The sequence below is a fragment of the Antechinus flavipes genome, chromosome 2 (assembly GCF_016432865.1).
Source record: "Antechinus flavipes isolate AdamAnt ecotype Samford, QLD, Australia chromosome 2, AdamAnt_v2, whole genome shotgun sequence".
NCBI lineage: Eukaryota > Metazoa > Chordata > Mammalia > Dasyuromorphia > Dasyuridae > Antechinus > Antechinus flavipes.
Window position 1 is genome coordinate 580,595,971 of NC_067399.1, and position 15,093 is coordinate 580,611,063.

Here is a 15,093-nt window from a genome sequence, read left to right on the forward strand (position 1 = left end):
ATGCTCATGGTTTGAGACCCAATGAAATCTGGCAAATGGATGTGACCCATTATAAATCTTTTGGTCGTCTGTCTTTTATCCACGTTGTGGTAGACACCTTTTCAGGATTCACTTTTGCCACACCAGCAGCAAAAGAGACAGCCCGAGTGGTCACTGAATTCCTCACGCAAGCATTTGCCTGCCATTAGGGGTGTGCCACAAGCAATAAACACAGACAATGGTCCTGCATACACCTCCAAATATTTTGCACACTTTTGTGCACAGTATAAGATTTTACACACCACTGGCATACCCTTTAATCCTCAAGGTCAGGCAATAGTAGAGAGGAGAAACAGAGACATTAAGATGCTGCTCCAAAAGCAAAAGAAAGCGGGAGATGTAATGGGCTGAGGCTCGAGTTGATGCACTGAGGTCCCAAGTACGTGAGGCTAAATAGTAATTGGACCATACTCTATTAATATATAAGCTTGGAGAAAGAAAGCCCCCGCCCACTCTTTTTGCAAGTCCTGATGTGTTGTATAGGAAATGACGATTTTGGTGGGTGGAGGCAAGGGAGTGGAGAGGGAAGCAGAAAGAGAGACTGCTGGTTGGCATCTGGTCACAGCTGCTTGCATTGCCATTGCGACGGCCCTTCAGCTCAGATCTCCCTCTGCAAACTGGCTTCCTGTCGCAGCTGCCCATATTGCTATCACAATCCCCCCTCACCTCTACTGAGAATAAAGATTGAAGATTTTTCCTTTAACCTGAATTCCTGCCTCCGGCTGATTTTAAATACACGGTCATCACAGGTAATTATAAAAGAAACCCATTTATCCAATTTAATCACAAAACAGAAATCAAAGGAAATATATATGAATTATATTTCATCTTTCATAAGATCAGAATGCTAGCTCATTCTTTAAAGCTTCTGTTTTTCTAAATGCTACATCTCCATATCTCTCCCATCATCCCGATATTTTTGATGATATGATCCTTATTTGAACCATCCAGATAAGTCTGCTTAGCCTCAGGCAAACTTAGGCAAGTTAAGTCTAGCTTGGCTGTGGCCATTCCTGGTAGCTACCTCCCTTCCCCAGTTCCTAATAATCTTCCCACTCACATCCATATCTCCCACTGAATCTTAGAGTCCAAAGTTGCATTCCTTTTCTCTGGTTTTCTTTCCTTTTTCTTCCTCCAATGTATATGTGAAAATGAACACAAGCTACATCTCAAAAGATTTCCATAAGGGAGAAGGAGATGGGGCAGATTCACTGCCCTCCATAATGTTTGTCTATGGCTAAAAGAAAGAAGAGTAACTCTATCTGAAGAGCAAAGATATGTCCTTCCCATGCTTAGGTTAGAAAGCTAACTAATACTGGAAGGTGCTTCTGAGTTCCAGCTTCTCTGTCCTGATAAAGGGATGGAAGGCATTTGGCCTGGACTCACCTCCAGAGGTACCTGATTGCCCCTTTTCCCCATTTCTAACCTTGCTCAATCCTATTCTCTCTTTTCCTTCCCATTATAGCAGGAATAAGTAAGAAAAGGAGTTGGATCAATCATCTTTGGACCTGGTGAAATCAACTGATAATTCTTGGAGCTGTTCATTAGTCATGATTTAAAGGAAGAGATGTGAGAAGAAGACATATTCTCATCCCTTTGCAGAAGTGGGAGATCCATAAGTATATTACAGATATTCTTAGATTTTTTTTTTAGTTGTAATCAGTTATACTGATTTTCTTTCCATTTTCTTTTTTTGTTATAAAAACATTAAAAAATTAATAACCCAAGGCCACCATTCCTCAGACCTATATATATATATATATATATATATATATATATATATATATATATATATATATATATATATATATATATATGTATCAGATTGCCAATATGACAGAAAAAGAAAATTACAAATGTTGGAGGGGATATGGGAAAATTGGGACATTAATTCAATTGTTGTTAGAGTTGTAAACCAATCCAACTATTCTAAAGAGCAATTTGGAACTAACCCACAAAGCTAAAATATCGCATATCCTTTGACTTAGAAACACTACTAGGTCTACATTCTGAAGAGATTTTTAAAAATTTGTTTTACGAAAAAAGACCTATAGGCATAAAATATAGCAGCTCTTTTTGTGGTAGCTAAGAATAGGAAATTGAGGGGATGCCTATCAACTGGACAAGTTGTGGTATATGGTTGTGATGGAATACTTTTGAGATTAGCAAGATGCTTTCAGAAAAACCTGAAAAGATTTACATAAACTGATACAAAGGGAAGTCAGCTGAAACAGAAGAGCAAGGTGCACAGTAACACCAATATTGTAAGGCTGATCAACTGAAAAATAGCTATTTTTAGCAATTCAGTGATCTGAGATAGTTCTGAAGGGCCCATAATTAAAAATACTATCCATCTCCAGAGAAAGAATTGATGGAGTCTAAATGAAAATCAAAACATACTTTTTTACTTTATTTTAATGGAATGTGCATGACTATACATGTATAACCTATATTAAATTGTTTGTCTTCATAATAAGGAGGAAAGGAGGAAGGGAGTGAGAGAATTTGGAACTCAAATTTTTTAAAAATCAATATTAAAGAAATTTTAGGGAGGTGGTACTAAGATGACAGAGCAAAGGCAGGAACTCACCCAGTCTCTCCCCCAAACTGTTCCAAATTCCTTTAAATAATGACTCTAAACAAATTTTAGAGTGTCAGATCACCCAAAAAGATGGAGTGGAATATTTTCCAGTCAAAGGCAACTTAGAAGGTCAGCAGAAAAGATTTGTAACACTAGAGTGGCAGTCTGGCATGCAGTCCTGGTACAGACAAGCCAGCCCAGTCCTAGCCACAGCCTGACCCCAGTCATCAAGGCGGGACCTCTGGATCTGAACTGGTGGCAGTGTTAATGACTGCTGGATCTCTCAACTGAGAGACACCAGGGAGAGCCTGGAAAGTCAGCAGAGAAGGTCTGTGGCATCGGGGTGGGAGCTCCCGGTGCAGGGATATTTTAGCCAAATTGCAGAAGTCCCAGGTCAAGAAGAAAATATTGTAAGCATCTCAAAACAAATTCAAGTATGTGGAGTCACAGGATAACACAAGATTTAGCAGCTTCTATGTTAAAGGACTGGAGGGCTTGGAGTATGATAAACTGCAGAGCACTGGAGCTGGGATGACAACCAAGAATCACCTACCCAGCAAAATTGAGTATAATCCTCCAGAGGAAAAGGCAGTCATTCGTGAAACAGAGGATTTTCAAGCATCCCTGATGAAAAGACCAGACCTGAATGGAAAATTTGATTTTCAAATACAGGATACAGGAGAAGCATAAGGAGGTAATCAGGAAAGTGATGTCATAAGGGACCTAATTAGATTTATCTGTTTATATTTCAACATGGGAGGATGATACTTGTAATTTATTAGAACTTTCTCATTATGATGGCAGTTTGAAAGAATATCTACCTATATCTACATCTCTCTCTATCTATAAACAGAGGGCATAGGTGTGAGTTGAATAGAAGGGATAATATTTAAAAAAAGGGGTGAGAGAGGAATGTACTGGGAGAAAGGGAGAGGGAGAAATGCAGTGGTTTTAATCATCTACTATAAAAAAAAGAGAGGAGAAAAAGCTTTTACAGTAGAGAGGAAAAGGGGAAAGAGAGGGTGAATGAATGACCTTACTCTCATCAGAATTGGCTCAAAAAGGAAATAACATACACACTCAATATGGATATAGAAATCTCTCTTTCCCAGCAGGATAACAGGAAGGGGAATGGGATACAGGAAGGGGGAAGAAGGGGCATATTGGGGGAGAGAGTAGTTCTGTTGCAAAACACTTTTGAGGAGAGACAAGGTTAAAGAAGAGTTAGCAATCATAATGGTAAAAAAAATTTTGAGACAAGTTTCTCTAATAAGGTCTCATTTTTCAAACATAGAACTGAGTCAAATTTATAAAAAATAAGAATCATGCTCCAATTGATAAATGATCAAAAGATATGATCTGTGCCCAAAGAGCTATAAAGTCACTATTATCCTTTGATCTAATAGCACTGCTACTAGGCATGACTACTAAAAGAGATTTTTTTTTAAAAAGGAAAATGACCTATATGTAAAAAAAAATTATAGCAACTTGCTTCTCAGGGAAAAAAAATGGAAATTGAGGGGATGCCCATCAATTGGGGAATGGCTCAATAAATGGTGGCATGTATTTGTGATAGAATATTATTGTTCTGTGGGAAATGATGAGCAGGATGTTCCAGGGGGGAAAAAAAAAAACCTTGGAAAGTCCTCCATGAACTCAAGCAAAGTGAAATGTACTGTATACAAAGTAATAGTAATGTTCTATGATGATCAGCTGTAAATGATTTTGTTATTTCCAGCAGTACAAGGATCCACAACTACTCTGAAGGACTTATGATGAAAAATCCCATTCATACTCAGAGAAGGAACTGATTGTGTCTGAATATAGATTGAAGCATTCTCATTCTCTCTCTCTCATTTTAAATTTAATTTTCTTAAGGGTTTTTTATTTTTATTTGGGTGGGAAATTCATGTTTTCTCTCACAATTTGATTTGATGGAAATGTTTTGCATAACTTCACATGTAGTTTCTTAATTGTGAATGGGGATAAGGGAAAGAAATTAGAACTCAAAAATTTTAAAAACATAAAAAATCTGTTTTAAATGTAACTAGGGAAAATATTAAATCAAAAATGAAAATTTGCATATAATTGGAAAAAATATATATCATATGTACTTATATATGTTATGTGGGATGGCTCTCTGAGAGATGAGGGATACTGGGGAAAATTTGATGATATAAAAAATTAATAAAAACAATAAAAGAAATTAATAGAAAATACATCCTCATTAATCCCTCTAACTCCAAATATTTGGCAAACCTCCAGAGTGCAAGCTCAATATGAGACAGTACTGTGATATGGTAACCCCCAAATCTTTTTTTTTTAATTTTAATTTTATTTTATTTAATAATAGCTTTGTATTGACAGAATCCATGCCAGGGTAATTTTTTACAACATTATCCCTTGAACTCGCTTATATTTCAATTTTTCCCCTCCCTCCCTCCACCCCCCCAAGATGGCAACCCCCAAATCTAATACAATCTTAGACTACATTAAAAGACCTAGAATGAAAGAGGTGATAGATCCACAATAATCTGCCCTAGTCAGACTACTTCCATAGTAATATATTTACTTTTAGATGCCACATTTTAATGATATGGATGAGCTTGAGAGTATCCAGAGGAGGATAACAAAGATAACAAAGGGCCTTATGCATGCCATATAATTGATTAAAGATCCTATGAGTATTAATAAATATTAAGCATCTACTGTGTGAAAGGAGCTGTGCTAAGTGCTAGAGAAACAAAAAGAAGAAAAACACAATCCCTACCCTCAAGGGGTTGATAGTCTAATGAGAATTTTTCATCTAGAGATTTGGAGTACGCAAGAATATGAAAGATGGCATAAAGTATTTGATGGGATTTCAGACAGAAGAGCTAATTTTGCTTTGGTTCCAAAAGGAAGAAATGGGAACACCAGGAAGAAATGACAGCAGCATAATTTATCACAAACAATTAGAGCTATCTAAATGAGGAATCGGATGCCATTGAAAGTAGTGTATCCCACTTCATTGGAGTTTTCAAATGAAATGATTAATGAGCTTTTGTGAGGATTATGGTGCTGAAGAAGACTTTTGAGGGTCCTCTAGACAGCAAGGAGGTCAAATCAATCAATACTTAAAGAAATTAATTCAGACTATTCACTGGCAGGTCAAATTTTGAAGCTGAATCTTAACTACTTTGGCCACATAATGAGAGCAGACAGGATTCACTGGGAAAAAAAATCTTGATGTTGGGAAGGATTGAAGGAAAAAGGAAAAAGGGATGATAGAGGATGAGATATATAGATAGTATCATGGTGGCAATGAACATGATTTTGGACGGATTTTGAGAGATAGTGGAAGATAGAAGGGCCTGGTGTCCATGGGGTAAAAAAGAGTTGGAAATGACGGAAGGACTGAATAGTGGCAGTGACAAGTGAGTCAATGCCTTATAGGGAATGTGGCCATATTCATTGGCTGAAGGATGAGGGAGACTCCTGACTGGTTTTCAGTGACTGGATGATAGGCCAAAACTCAAAGTAGATAACTATTAAAACTGAGCTGACTGGCTTGCTTAATCTTAGCCACCCCACCTCACCCCAAGCCAAACCTTTTCCATGTTCAGACAACAGGCCAGAAAGCAGCAGAAAGAACTTGTGTTTGGGGGCAAAGAAGGAATTCTGGGTATGCTTAGAGTCTCCTCTGAGGAGGGATGGCCTTGGATTAGGAAGCTAATGGGGGCTCCAGAAGCTCACCTATAGAATTCTGAGTATAGTTCTGGGACTGGAAACCTGATGGTATATTTTCCTAGCACAGGAGATAGCAATTGCTGAGAAAATGATCAGATACCTACAGAAAAACAACCGAAGCATACATGATTGCCCACGTGGTTTGAGAAGGGAGTTTACATTCCTGAACATGAGCCTCCTGCATAGAGGGGTATTGGGGAATGGAGTGTTCAATTTTCTAGGCAAATGTTACACCAGAAACTTGTTTAAACAAAGAAGTATAATTTTCTGGGAAGTACCAGCTTTCAGGTTGCCTTATAAGTGATTCCAAGTTTAAAAGTCCTAGAATCCAGTCTTCTCATTTGAAAAGAGGAGTTGCTTAGACTACAAGTTCCTAGAATTCAGCCTTCTAGGCAAAGAGTGGAAATTACTTTGAAAGTAACATCAAGGTTGAGTTGGGGGATTTGGTTAACTGGATACCATATTTCTTAGAGAAAAATCCCTTTGTGGTTACAGAAACAGTACAAGTACTAAAGCCACATCGTTTTAAGGTAGACTCCAAAAGATCAGAGCTCCTATTCTTACAGTGAATTATTCAAACAATACAGGCCTTATGGCAAAGGATTACTTGTTCAGTAGCCCCAAAAGTGATTGTCTTCCATGGGGAGTCTAATTCCTGGAATTGTATTAAAATCTTGGGATGAACTATATAGGACTCAGAGGAATTTCATTAGACTATCAAAGGACTATTTGGATAGCAACCTCAATTAGAATGTTTTTAATATTTTCTTTTCTTTCTTTTTAAAGCTTGGAGATTTTTTTATTCTTTCTTTTTTTCAGTTCCAAATTATCTCCTTCCTCTGTCTCTCACCCATGGTGAAGGCAAGAAAAACCAAAACCCATTATAAATATGTAAAAGCATGCAAAACAAATTTCTATATTAGCCATATTAAAAAAAAGAAGCAAGAAAAAGGGGAAAAAAATTCCATCTGCACTCTGAGTCAATAAGTTGTTTATTTGGAGTTGGTTAACATGTTTCATTATGGATCCTTGGAAATGTCATGGGTCATTGTATTGATCAGATTTAGTCTTTGAAAAATTGGTTAGTTTTGTAATATTTTTGTAACTGTGTAGATTATTCTCCTGATTCTGCATACTTTATTTTGCATCAGTTCATATGAGGTCTTCCCAAATTTTTCTGAAATCATCCCTTTCATCATTTTTTTTCTTTTCTTTTCTTTTTTTTTTTTTTTTTTTGCTGAGGCAATTGGGGTTAGTGACTTGCCCAGGGTCTCACAACTAGGAAGTGTTAAGTGTCTGAGGCCAGATTTGAACTAAGGTCCTCCTGACGTCAGGGCTGATGCTCTATCCACTAATCTAACTGCCCCTCCCTTCCTCATTTCTTATGACACAATAGTATTTCATCACATTCATATACCATAATTTGTTCAGCCATTCCCCAATTGATGGACATCAATTATAAATATTTTTATACATATGGATACTTTCCCCTTTTTTGATTTCTTTTGGGAATGGAGCTAGTGATGGTATTAGTTCAAATGGTATGCTCAGTTTAATAACTTTTTGGAGATAGTTCCAGATTTTTTTCTAGAATGGAGTTCATAGCTCTGCTAATAGTGCATTAGTGTTCCTGTTTTCCCACATCCTTCTAGCATTTGTCATATTCCATTTTTGTCACTTTAGCCAATCTGATGGGTATGGGGTAATACCTCAGAGTTATTTTAATGGGCATTTCTTTACTCCTAGTGATGCAGAACATTGTTTTTCACATGGCTACAGATTGTTTTGATTTCTTCCTTTGAAAGCTGCCCATTCAACCTCTCAGATTTGTGGAGGAGGAAGGAATTTGTGACCAAAGAAGAACTAGAAACCATTACTGATCACAAAATAGAAAATTTTGATTACATTAATGTTAGGGGTCACGGCCCTAACTCCGAGTGGAACAGCCCTCATGTGACCAGCACTGCCTGTCCACCTGAAATGGTGAAGACTGTGAGCAATGAGGGGCGAGAGCCAAAGCGGTGTGAAACTCCATGTGTTACAAAGACTGCAGGTGCTTTTATCATCCTGGTGCTTGTTTCTAGTTATTACTTTATACGTAATCACATCCTAGCCTATAGTAGATACATGATTCTCTACCAGAAGCTACATATAGATATATTGTGTGCATTCCTTTCCTAATAAGGATATTCAAGGTACTCCTCTCTAAGGTCTGGCACGCCTTTCCTGGGAACTGCCACATTGCTCCTTAGGGTGGGACCCCCTTCCTCCCAGCGCCATCTTGTCACCCTCTTACAATTCCCCCTTTTTGTTTATATGACAAACCTCAGTCACCTCAGGCCCCTGTTCCCTCAAGGTTCTGTTTTGCTTCTGAGAACTGCCTTTCTTACTCTGCCTTCTCTCTTATCCTTTATTCCTTTTTCACTTACTTTCCCTCTCACTTTTGTTAAGTAAGATAAATTTCTGTATCCATCTGTAAGTGTATGTGTATTCTTCCATACTTGAATGAGTTCAGATAAAGTGAGGTTCAAGTCTTCACTCTCCTACATCATCTCTTCTATTATACAAACTTTTCTTTGAGTATCCTACTTATGTGAGATAATTTCTCCCATTCTTTTTCTCTTTCTCCCTTTTCCAGAGTATTCATCTTTTTCACCTTCCATTCTTTTTAAGATTATCCCAACAGAACAGAATTATGTCCAGGCACTCTGTCCAATTAAACTCTCTCTAATATACCTAGTGATAATAAAGTTCTGAGGTATCCTCTTTCCATGTAAGACTGTAAATGGTTTAGATTTATTTTAGTTCCTTATAATTTCTCAATTCTTAGACTTTTCTTGAGTTCTGTGTTTTAATGTGAGATTTTTTTATTTAGCTCTGGTTTTTTCATCTGGAATGCTTGAAAGTCCTCTATTTCAGTAAATATTTATTTTTCTCTTTTGGTATTGAACTCAGTTTTTCTAGGTTATTCTTGTTTGGAATTCAAGATTCTTTGCAAAGAAGCTAATCAGTTGCAAAAAGTGCTTTATGCTTTGGGTATCTAGTTACAAGTCACGTTAACAAGCATTCATTAGTCACCTAATATGTACTAGGCACTGGACATTAAAAAAAAAAAAAAAAGCAAAAAACAGCCCCTGATCCTAAAGAACTTCCTGTCCAATGGGGAGGTATGTAAAGTATGTATAGACAAGTACATGCAAGATGAATTGGAGATAATCTCAGAGGGGAGGGTTAAGGATGATAAGTAAAACTTTGTAGAAAATGGTTCTTGAATGAAGCCAGGAGGTAGAGAAGAAGAGAAAGAGCATCGCAGGTATAAGAGATGGCTTGGGAAATAACCCAATGTTTGGACATGGAATATCTTGTTGAGGCACAACTCTAGATCAGAATATCTGCAAGGGGGGATAAAGTACAAGAAAACTAGACAGGTAGGAAAATGTCCAATTGTGAAAGGTTTTACAAGCACATTCCTATGACTCCTTTTCATCTTCTTCATTTTCTGTGGGTTAAAATAAAAGTTTTGTTTTGTTTTTGTTTTTTACAAAGCAATGGAGTTAAGTGACTTGCCTGACATCCCACAGTTAGTAACTGTCAAGTATTTGAGGCTGGATTTGAACTCAGCTCCTCCTGACTCCCGACCAGTGCTCTATCTAATACACCGAATAGCTGTACTTCATCCCCCTTTTATGAACAATAAAGATTATTTTCCAATCAATACATAAGTTGCTGCGAGTATTTATATGGACACCCATTATCTATATTTGAAGATTTTCTTAGAGTAAACTCCTTATCAGGACACTAAGCTGTATAGAAATCACTCTTTAGTTCATCCCAAACCAGTCCATTTGAGCCAAGATGCCAGGGCCACTGGCTATACAAATAAATACTGGATAATTAGACATTCAGCATTTGGGAGTTAGGTTGAACCAAACAGTTATTCTAACTTTTCTGTGACAAGGACAATAGGACGAGAAATTTCAGTTATCATCTAAATAATGACTTTGTGAATTATAAAGCATTTACTGATGACATAAGGGGTTATCGTGGTTTAGAAAGTACTCTGTAGAATTATCTAGATTTGTTAATAATAAATGGTACAAGAAAACTCTAGTCCAGACACCTGGATCACCTGTACCTAGTGGGGACTTTGCAAAACAGACAATTATCTATCTTAACACTCTCTCCCAGGGCTGTTGCAAGAATCATATCTTAGAAAAAAAACTTTGAAAAGTATAAAGCACAGATTATAGGAATATATGTAGTTTGCACCCCAAATGCCTTCACCAAGAAATCTGATCCTTTTCTTTGCTGGGGCAGGGAGAGGACAGCTAGGTAGAATCTAGAAGAAAAAAAGGAGAGAAGCAGAGTAGTCAGGATATGAAAGAGAAGGGTCAGAAGTAGAACCAGAATTCCATCCCCTTCTTCCATAAGGAATAACAAAAAGTGTGTGCTTTGGATCTAGCTCGGACTTTAGCTAGAATCAAAGGGTGTCTAAGCAAAATTCATGTCCTGAGCTGCATAAAGCTGGAATGGGTCTTTTTTGGGGAGAGGGGCCTTTTTTTTTTAACAGGTTCCTAGGACCCTGCTCAGAAGCATATGAATCAGTCATCTCAGGCTCCAAGAGAGTCTTGAGGATGTGGCTACTGTAGACCCTACAGAAAAGTGGAAATGAGGACTACAAGAAAATTTCCCCTAGCCCATGGAAGAGAGGAGAGTTTGGCCCCTTAGACCACAACCCTCTTGGTCCCTCTTTCCTTCACCCCCATTAGACAGGGAGAGAAACTTTGACTTCAATCCCTTTATTTCACTTTTAGATACATGAGCCATACAGAACACACTTATAAAATATAATGGGAAACACTTGAAGTTAGTCCAGCCTAAGGCCTACAGAGGTGGGAAAGGAGTGGGTCATTTATTGTAACATCAGCTCATAAGAAAGATCCTCTGCTTCTCAGCAGAGGCCCCGAGTCATCTAAATTCAGGACTGCCATAGCCAATAAAAACATCTGAGACATAGGATGAGGGAAAGAAAAAACAGGAGAGCTTGGGCATGGGTGGGTCCTGGATTCCTTTAAAAGGTTAAGAGAAGTCTAAACCTCTTCGTAATTCTCCCTTCCTTCTCTTGGTCCCCAGGACTCTAGAGAGTTCCCCATAGTAGTGGGGTATATCCAACCGTCAGGGAAGTGGGAAAGGGGATAGGATCTCAGTAAATGTAGGAAGGTACAAATAGTCTCCCTCCTGAGAGGTGCTTTAAGCAATCCTCAGATATTTCTTCTGATATTTATTCATTTTCAAAATCCCAGAATAGATGGGCCCCGATGGCTGATCTCCCTCAGCTCTGGTTTCTTCTGTTGCCTTCCGCCTCTTCCTCGCCTCTGCTGACCTCTGCCTCGATTCCACTGTTGGGGGGGACAGGGGTGCCCCTCACCACCCTCCTCTCCACTCGGTACTCCTGTTGCCCCACACGGGGCTTGCCCCGTACTAGGAACTCTCCATCTTGGTAGGTGATATGCACTTCTGTGTAAGGGTAAGTCCCATACACTCGGAGCAGATCATCCCGGACAAAGTCTGGCAGCTCCTTGATTGGACTCCAACAACGATTTATTCTCCCCCATCGGAGTTCCCCAGAAAAGAAGCTGCCCTCAGACCACACTTCCTGGGATTGCCCGGCCAATCCTGGTCTTGCCTGGGGGTAAGATGCACCACTCCCATAGGAGAGGTGGTAGAACACCGGGTGCTCCAAGGGCCAGACTGGGTACTGGCAGGGGTAGCCCAGAGGGCAGAACCAAGCAGCCAAGTCCTGGCTCCTCGCCTGATCACCTGCCGATGGTGGCAGAGGCTGACTATTAAAGTTGTGCAGCGGCATGGGGGGCCACACCACTGGGCCAGGCATGTAGGTATAGGCAAAGACTTGTGGCTGGGCGCCCTGAGATGGCAAGTAGCCGAACGGATACATGGTCCAAGCCCCTCACACTGCCGGTGCTTCACTGCATTGCCTCAGACCTGTGTCTGTATCTCCTCTGGAGCTGGGGGCAGGAGGAGAAAGGGTCAGGAATAAAGCTCAAAGGAGGCCTTGTTTCTCCCCGCCCTCCCTCCCCCCTCAGAGTTATCAATATCCTGGATACCAGAATCACAAGAGAGCTCAGATTTATGCTGCCCTCTCTCCAAGGGGCCAATAGGGCAGCCCTTCCCACCTCTATCCAACCACCCCAGGCTCACACCTCGTTATCTTCAATGAGACCACCCTATTCCCCAATCCACTAATTCAGCCCCACAAGCACACTCAGAGAAATGATCCCTTTTTACACAGAAGAGGAGCTTGAGAGCCTCTTCCTTCTTTTTCTTGAGGGAGGAAAAAGAACATTTGCCCTTTTCCTATTGTCCCACCCCTTATTTCACACCCCCTTATACTCACCAGTTTTTATGAGTCTAGCTGTGATTTCAGCGTGTGTGAGGGGAAAAGTCCTTGATACTGGCCTTGGAACTGTTATCCCTTCCCTCCTCCTTGTCTGGGGCTCTTTCCCTTATTCCCTTTGCCAGGTCATACTAAGCTTAGTCCCTCCCACTTTGCCTGTTACTAGGCAAAGAGAAACAGTTCTAAGCCTAGGTGTATGTCTATAAACACAGACAAGTATATATACACACACCTACAACTGGCTGGGACCCACCTCTGGGTTGATGTCCTAATTTCCCTACATTCCCCAGGAATTCCTTCCCTTGTCCTTTCATCCAGCACTTCTCTCCTTATAACCATCAGGGGTCAGCCTTTTTTTCACCCATTTAAGGCTTGGGGTTTTTTGGGGGGGGACTATAAGTTTTTGAAACTGATGGCTCTTTCCTCAGAGTGTTTTTAAAATCATAAAATAATTCATATAAGATCACAAAAGAAACTAATTATACTGAAATAGAATTATCAAAATATTTTTAAAAGCAAATTCATTGACCCCATGCAACCTATCCAAGGATATAGAATTGATATTATAATTTATCATTCTTTTGCCATATTCAAGGCTAGGCCTTTGTTCTTCAGCAGTTGGAATATCACCAACTTCAGATGATTTCTTCTTTTTCCTACCTATCAGACTTCTAACTCAGAGTACTGCTGGTAAAAAAAAAAAAAATGCTAAAAGAAAAAAGTGTGCAGGACACACTTCTTAAGTTTAGTTTGCATTACCAAAATTTTTCTCCATCATTTTTTGGGAGAGGGGGTTGTTTTTGGTGAGGCAGTTGGATTAATTTGCCCTGAGTCACACAGCTAGTAAATGTTGTGTCTGAGACTGCATTTGAATTTAGCTCCTCCTGACTTCAGGGCCAGTGCTCTATCCACTATGCCATTTACCTGCCCCTCCATTACTTTTTTTTTTTTTTTTTAATTTTTTATTTAATAATTACATTATATTGACACTCATTTCTGTTCCGATTTTTTTTTCCCCTCCCTCCCTCCACCCCCTCCCCTAGATGGCAAGCCGTCCTTTATATGTTGGATATGTTGCAGTATATCCTAGATACAATATCCTCCATTACTTTTTAAAGTTTAGACAATCAATCAAGAAATACATGAAGTCTTGATTTATAGCTATTACCCATTTCCAGGGTAAAAATCCTCACACTGAAAATTTAACAGTCAGTTTCTATGAACCTTTTTGAGATGTTTTTATATTCCTACCTCCATACTAGTTCTATTCACCCTTCAAGGCCCTACCTCTGCCAGGAAACTTTCCATAGGCTTATACTTATCGCTATCTTCTCTGTTCCTACAGTTTCTGCTATCTATATCTCTCACTAGGCCCTTATTATATAAAACCTTGGACTGTTTTATTTTTCTCACAAAACTCCCTTCCTCTAGTCCCATTCTGTCCTGCCAAGCTCTGTTGCTCTTGCCTCCCCAACATCTCCTGCCTTTATCTTCTTTTTACTTGTGTTATCACAATCCTAGTTAAGATGGGCTCTCATTTCCTGTTTGGACTACGATATCAGTCTTCTAATTGGTCTCCTATCTCTAATTCTTTCCCTCGCCTATCTTCCATATAATGTTGCTAAGACTCTCATTCTCTGTGTAGCTCTCTGTCTCTGTGTCTATGTGTGTGTCTCTCTCTCTTTCTGTCTCTGTCTCTCTCTATCCCTGTGTCTCTGTCTCTATCTCTTTCATACACACACACACACACACACACACACACACACTCCTTTGGTGTCTCTCTCCATACATGTACACATTCATACATCCCCACACAGCACCTTCTTCTTCAAACTCTTTCTGGAACACCACAGTAGCTTATATAATGAAGACAGAGGTGCTTTCCATCACTATTTGTACAATCTACTCTCACTTCCCCACACATATACACATACATTTGTACTTCCTCTATTTATTTCTCACAAGATTGTCTGCAGCAATGATGAACACCAGGGTCGACCCCTCCCCACCAGCAGACACCCACTTTGACTTTTCCCTCTCCTGCCCACATTGGGCAGCTAAGTGGCACTTGGATAGCACCCAGACTCAGAAGACTTGAGTGATGGTCATGAATTTTGATCTCAAATGGACCTTGGAAAGTCCAAAGATCTCATTTTAATGATGAGGAAACTAAGGTCAGAAGAGAGGAAAATATTTGCTCAAAATAACATAGCAGTTGTTACAATTCAAATTCTAATCCTTATTAGGTATGAAATGCTGTCCTCAGTTTTTTCATCTGTTAAATGTGGTAAACAGTGTTTGTAACACCTACCTTAAAGAGTTGTTGTAA

The 15,093-nt window shown here is 39.3% G+C and overlaps 1 protein-coding gene and 1 long non-coding RNA gene across 2 annotated transcripts; one reads left to right on the forward strand and one right to left on the reverse strand.

Annotated features, from left to right (window-relative positions):
• The first annotated feature begins 1,882 nt into the window (after nt 1-1,882).
• LOC127551523 (uncharacterized) lies at nt 1,883-10,071 on the forward strand. Its single transcript, XR_007951115.1, has 2 exons — nt 1,883-8,402; nt 9,896-10,071. It is a non-coding gene; the product is annotated as an uncharacterized LOC127551523 (long non-coding RNA).
• Nucleotides 10,072-11,132: 1,061 nt separating this feature from the next.
• C2H10orf95 (chromosome 2 C10orf95 homolog) lies at nt 11,133-12,875 on the reverse strand. The gene is made up of 2 exons (XM_051973964.1): nt 12,765-12,875; nt 11,133-12,375 (listed from the first exon to the last, which is right to left on the reverse strand). Exon 2 carries the CDS (start codon nt 12,303-12,305, stop codon nt 11,682-11,684), a length of 624 nt encoding a protein of 207 aa, XP_051829924.1. The 5' UTR covers nt 12,306-12,375; nt 12,765-12,875; the 3' UTR covers nt 11,133-11,681.
• Between the last annotated feature and the right edge of the window lie 2,218 nt (nt 12,876-15,093).

Excerpts from the sequence above, each read along its gene's own strand:
- C2H10orf95 (XM_051973964.1), bottom strand. The coding sequence starts at position 12,305 with ATGTATCCGTTCGGCTACTTGCCATCTCAGGGCGCCCAGCCACAAGTC.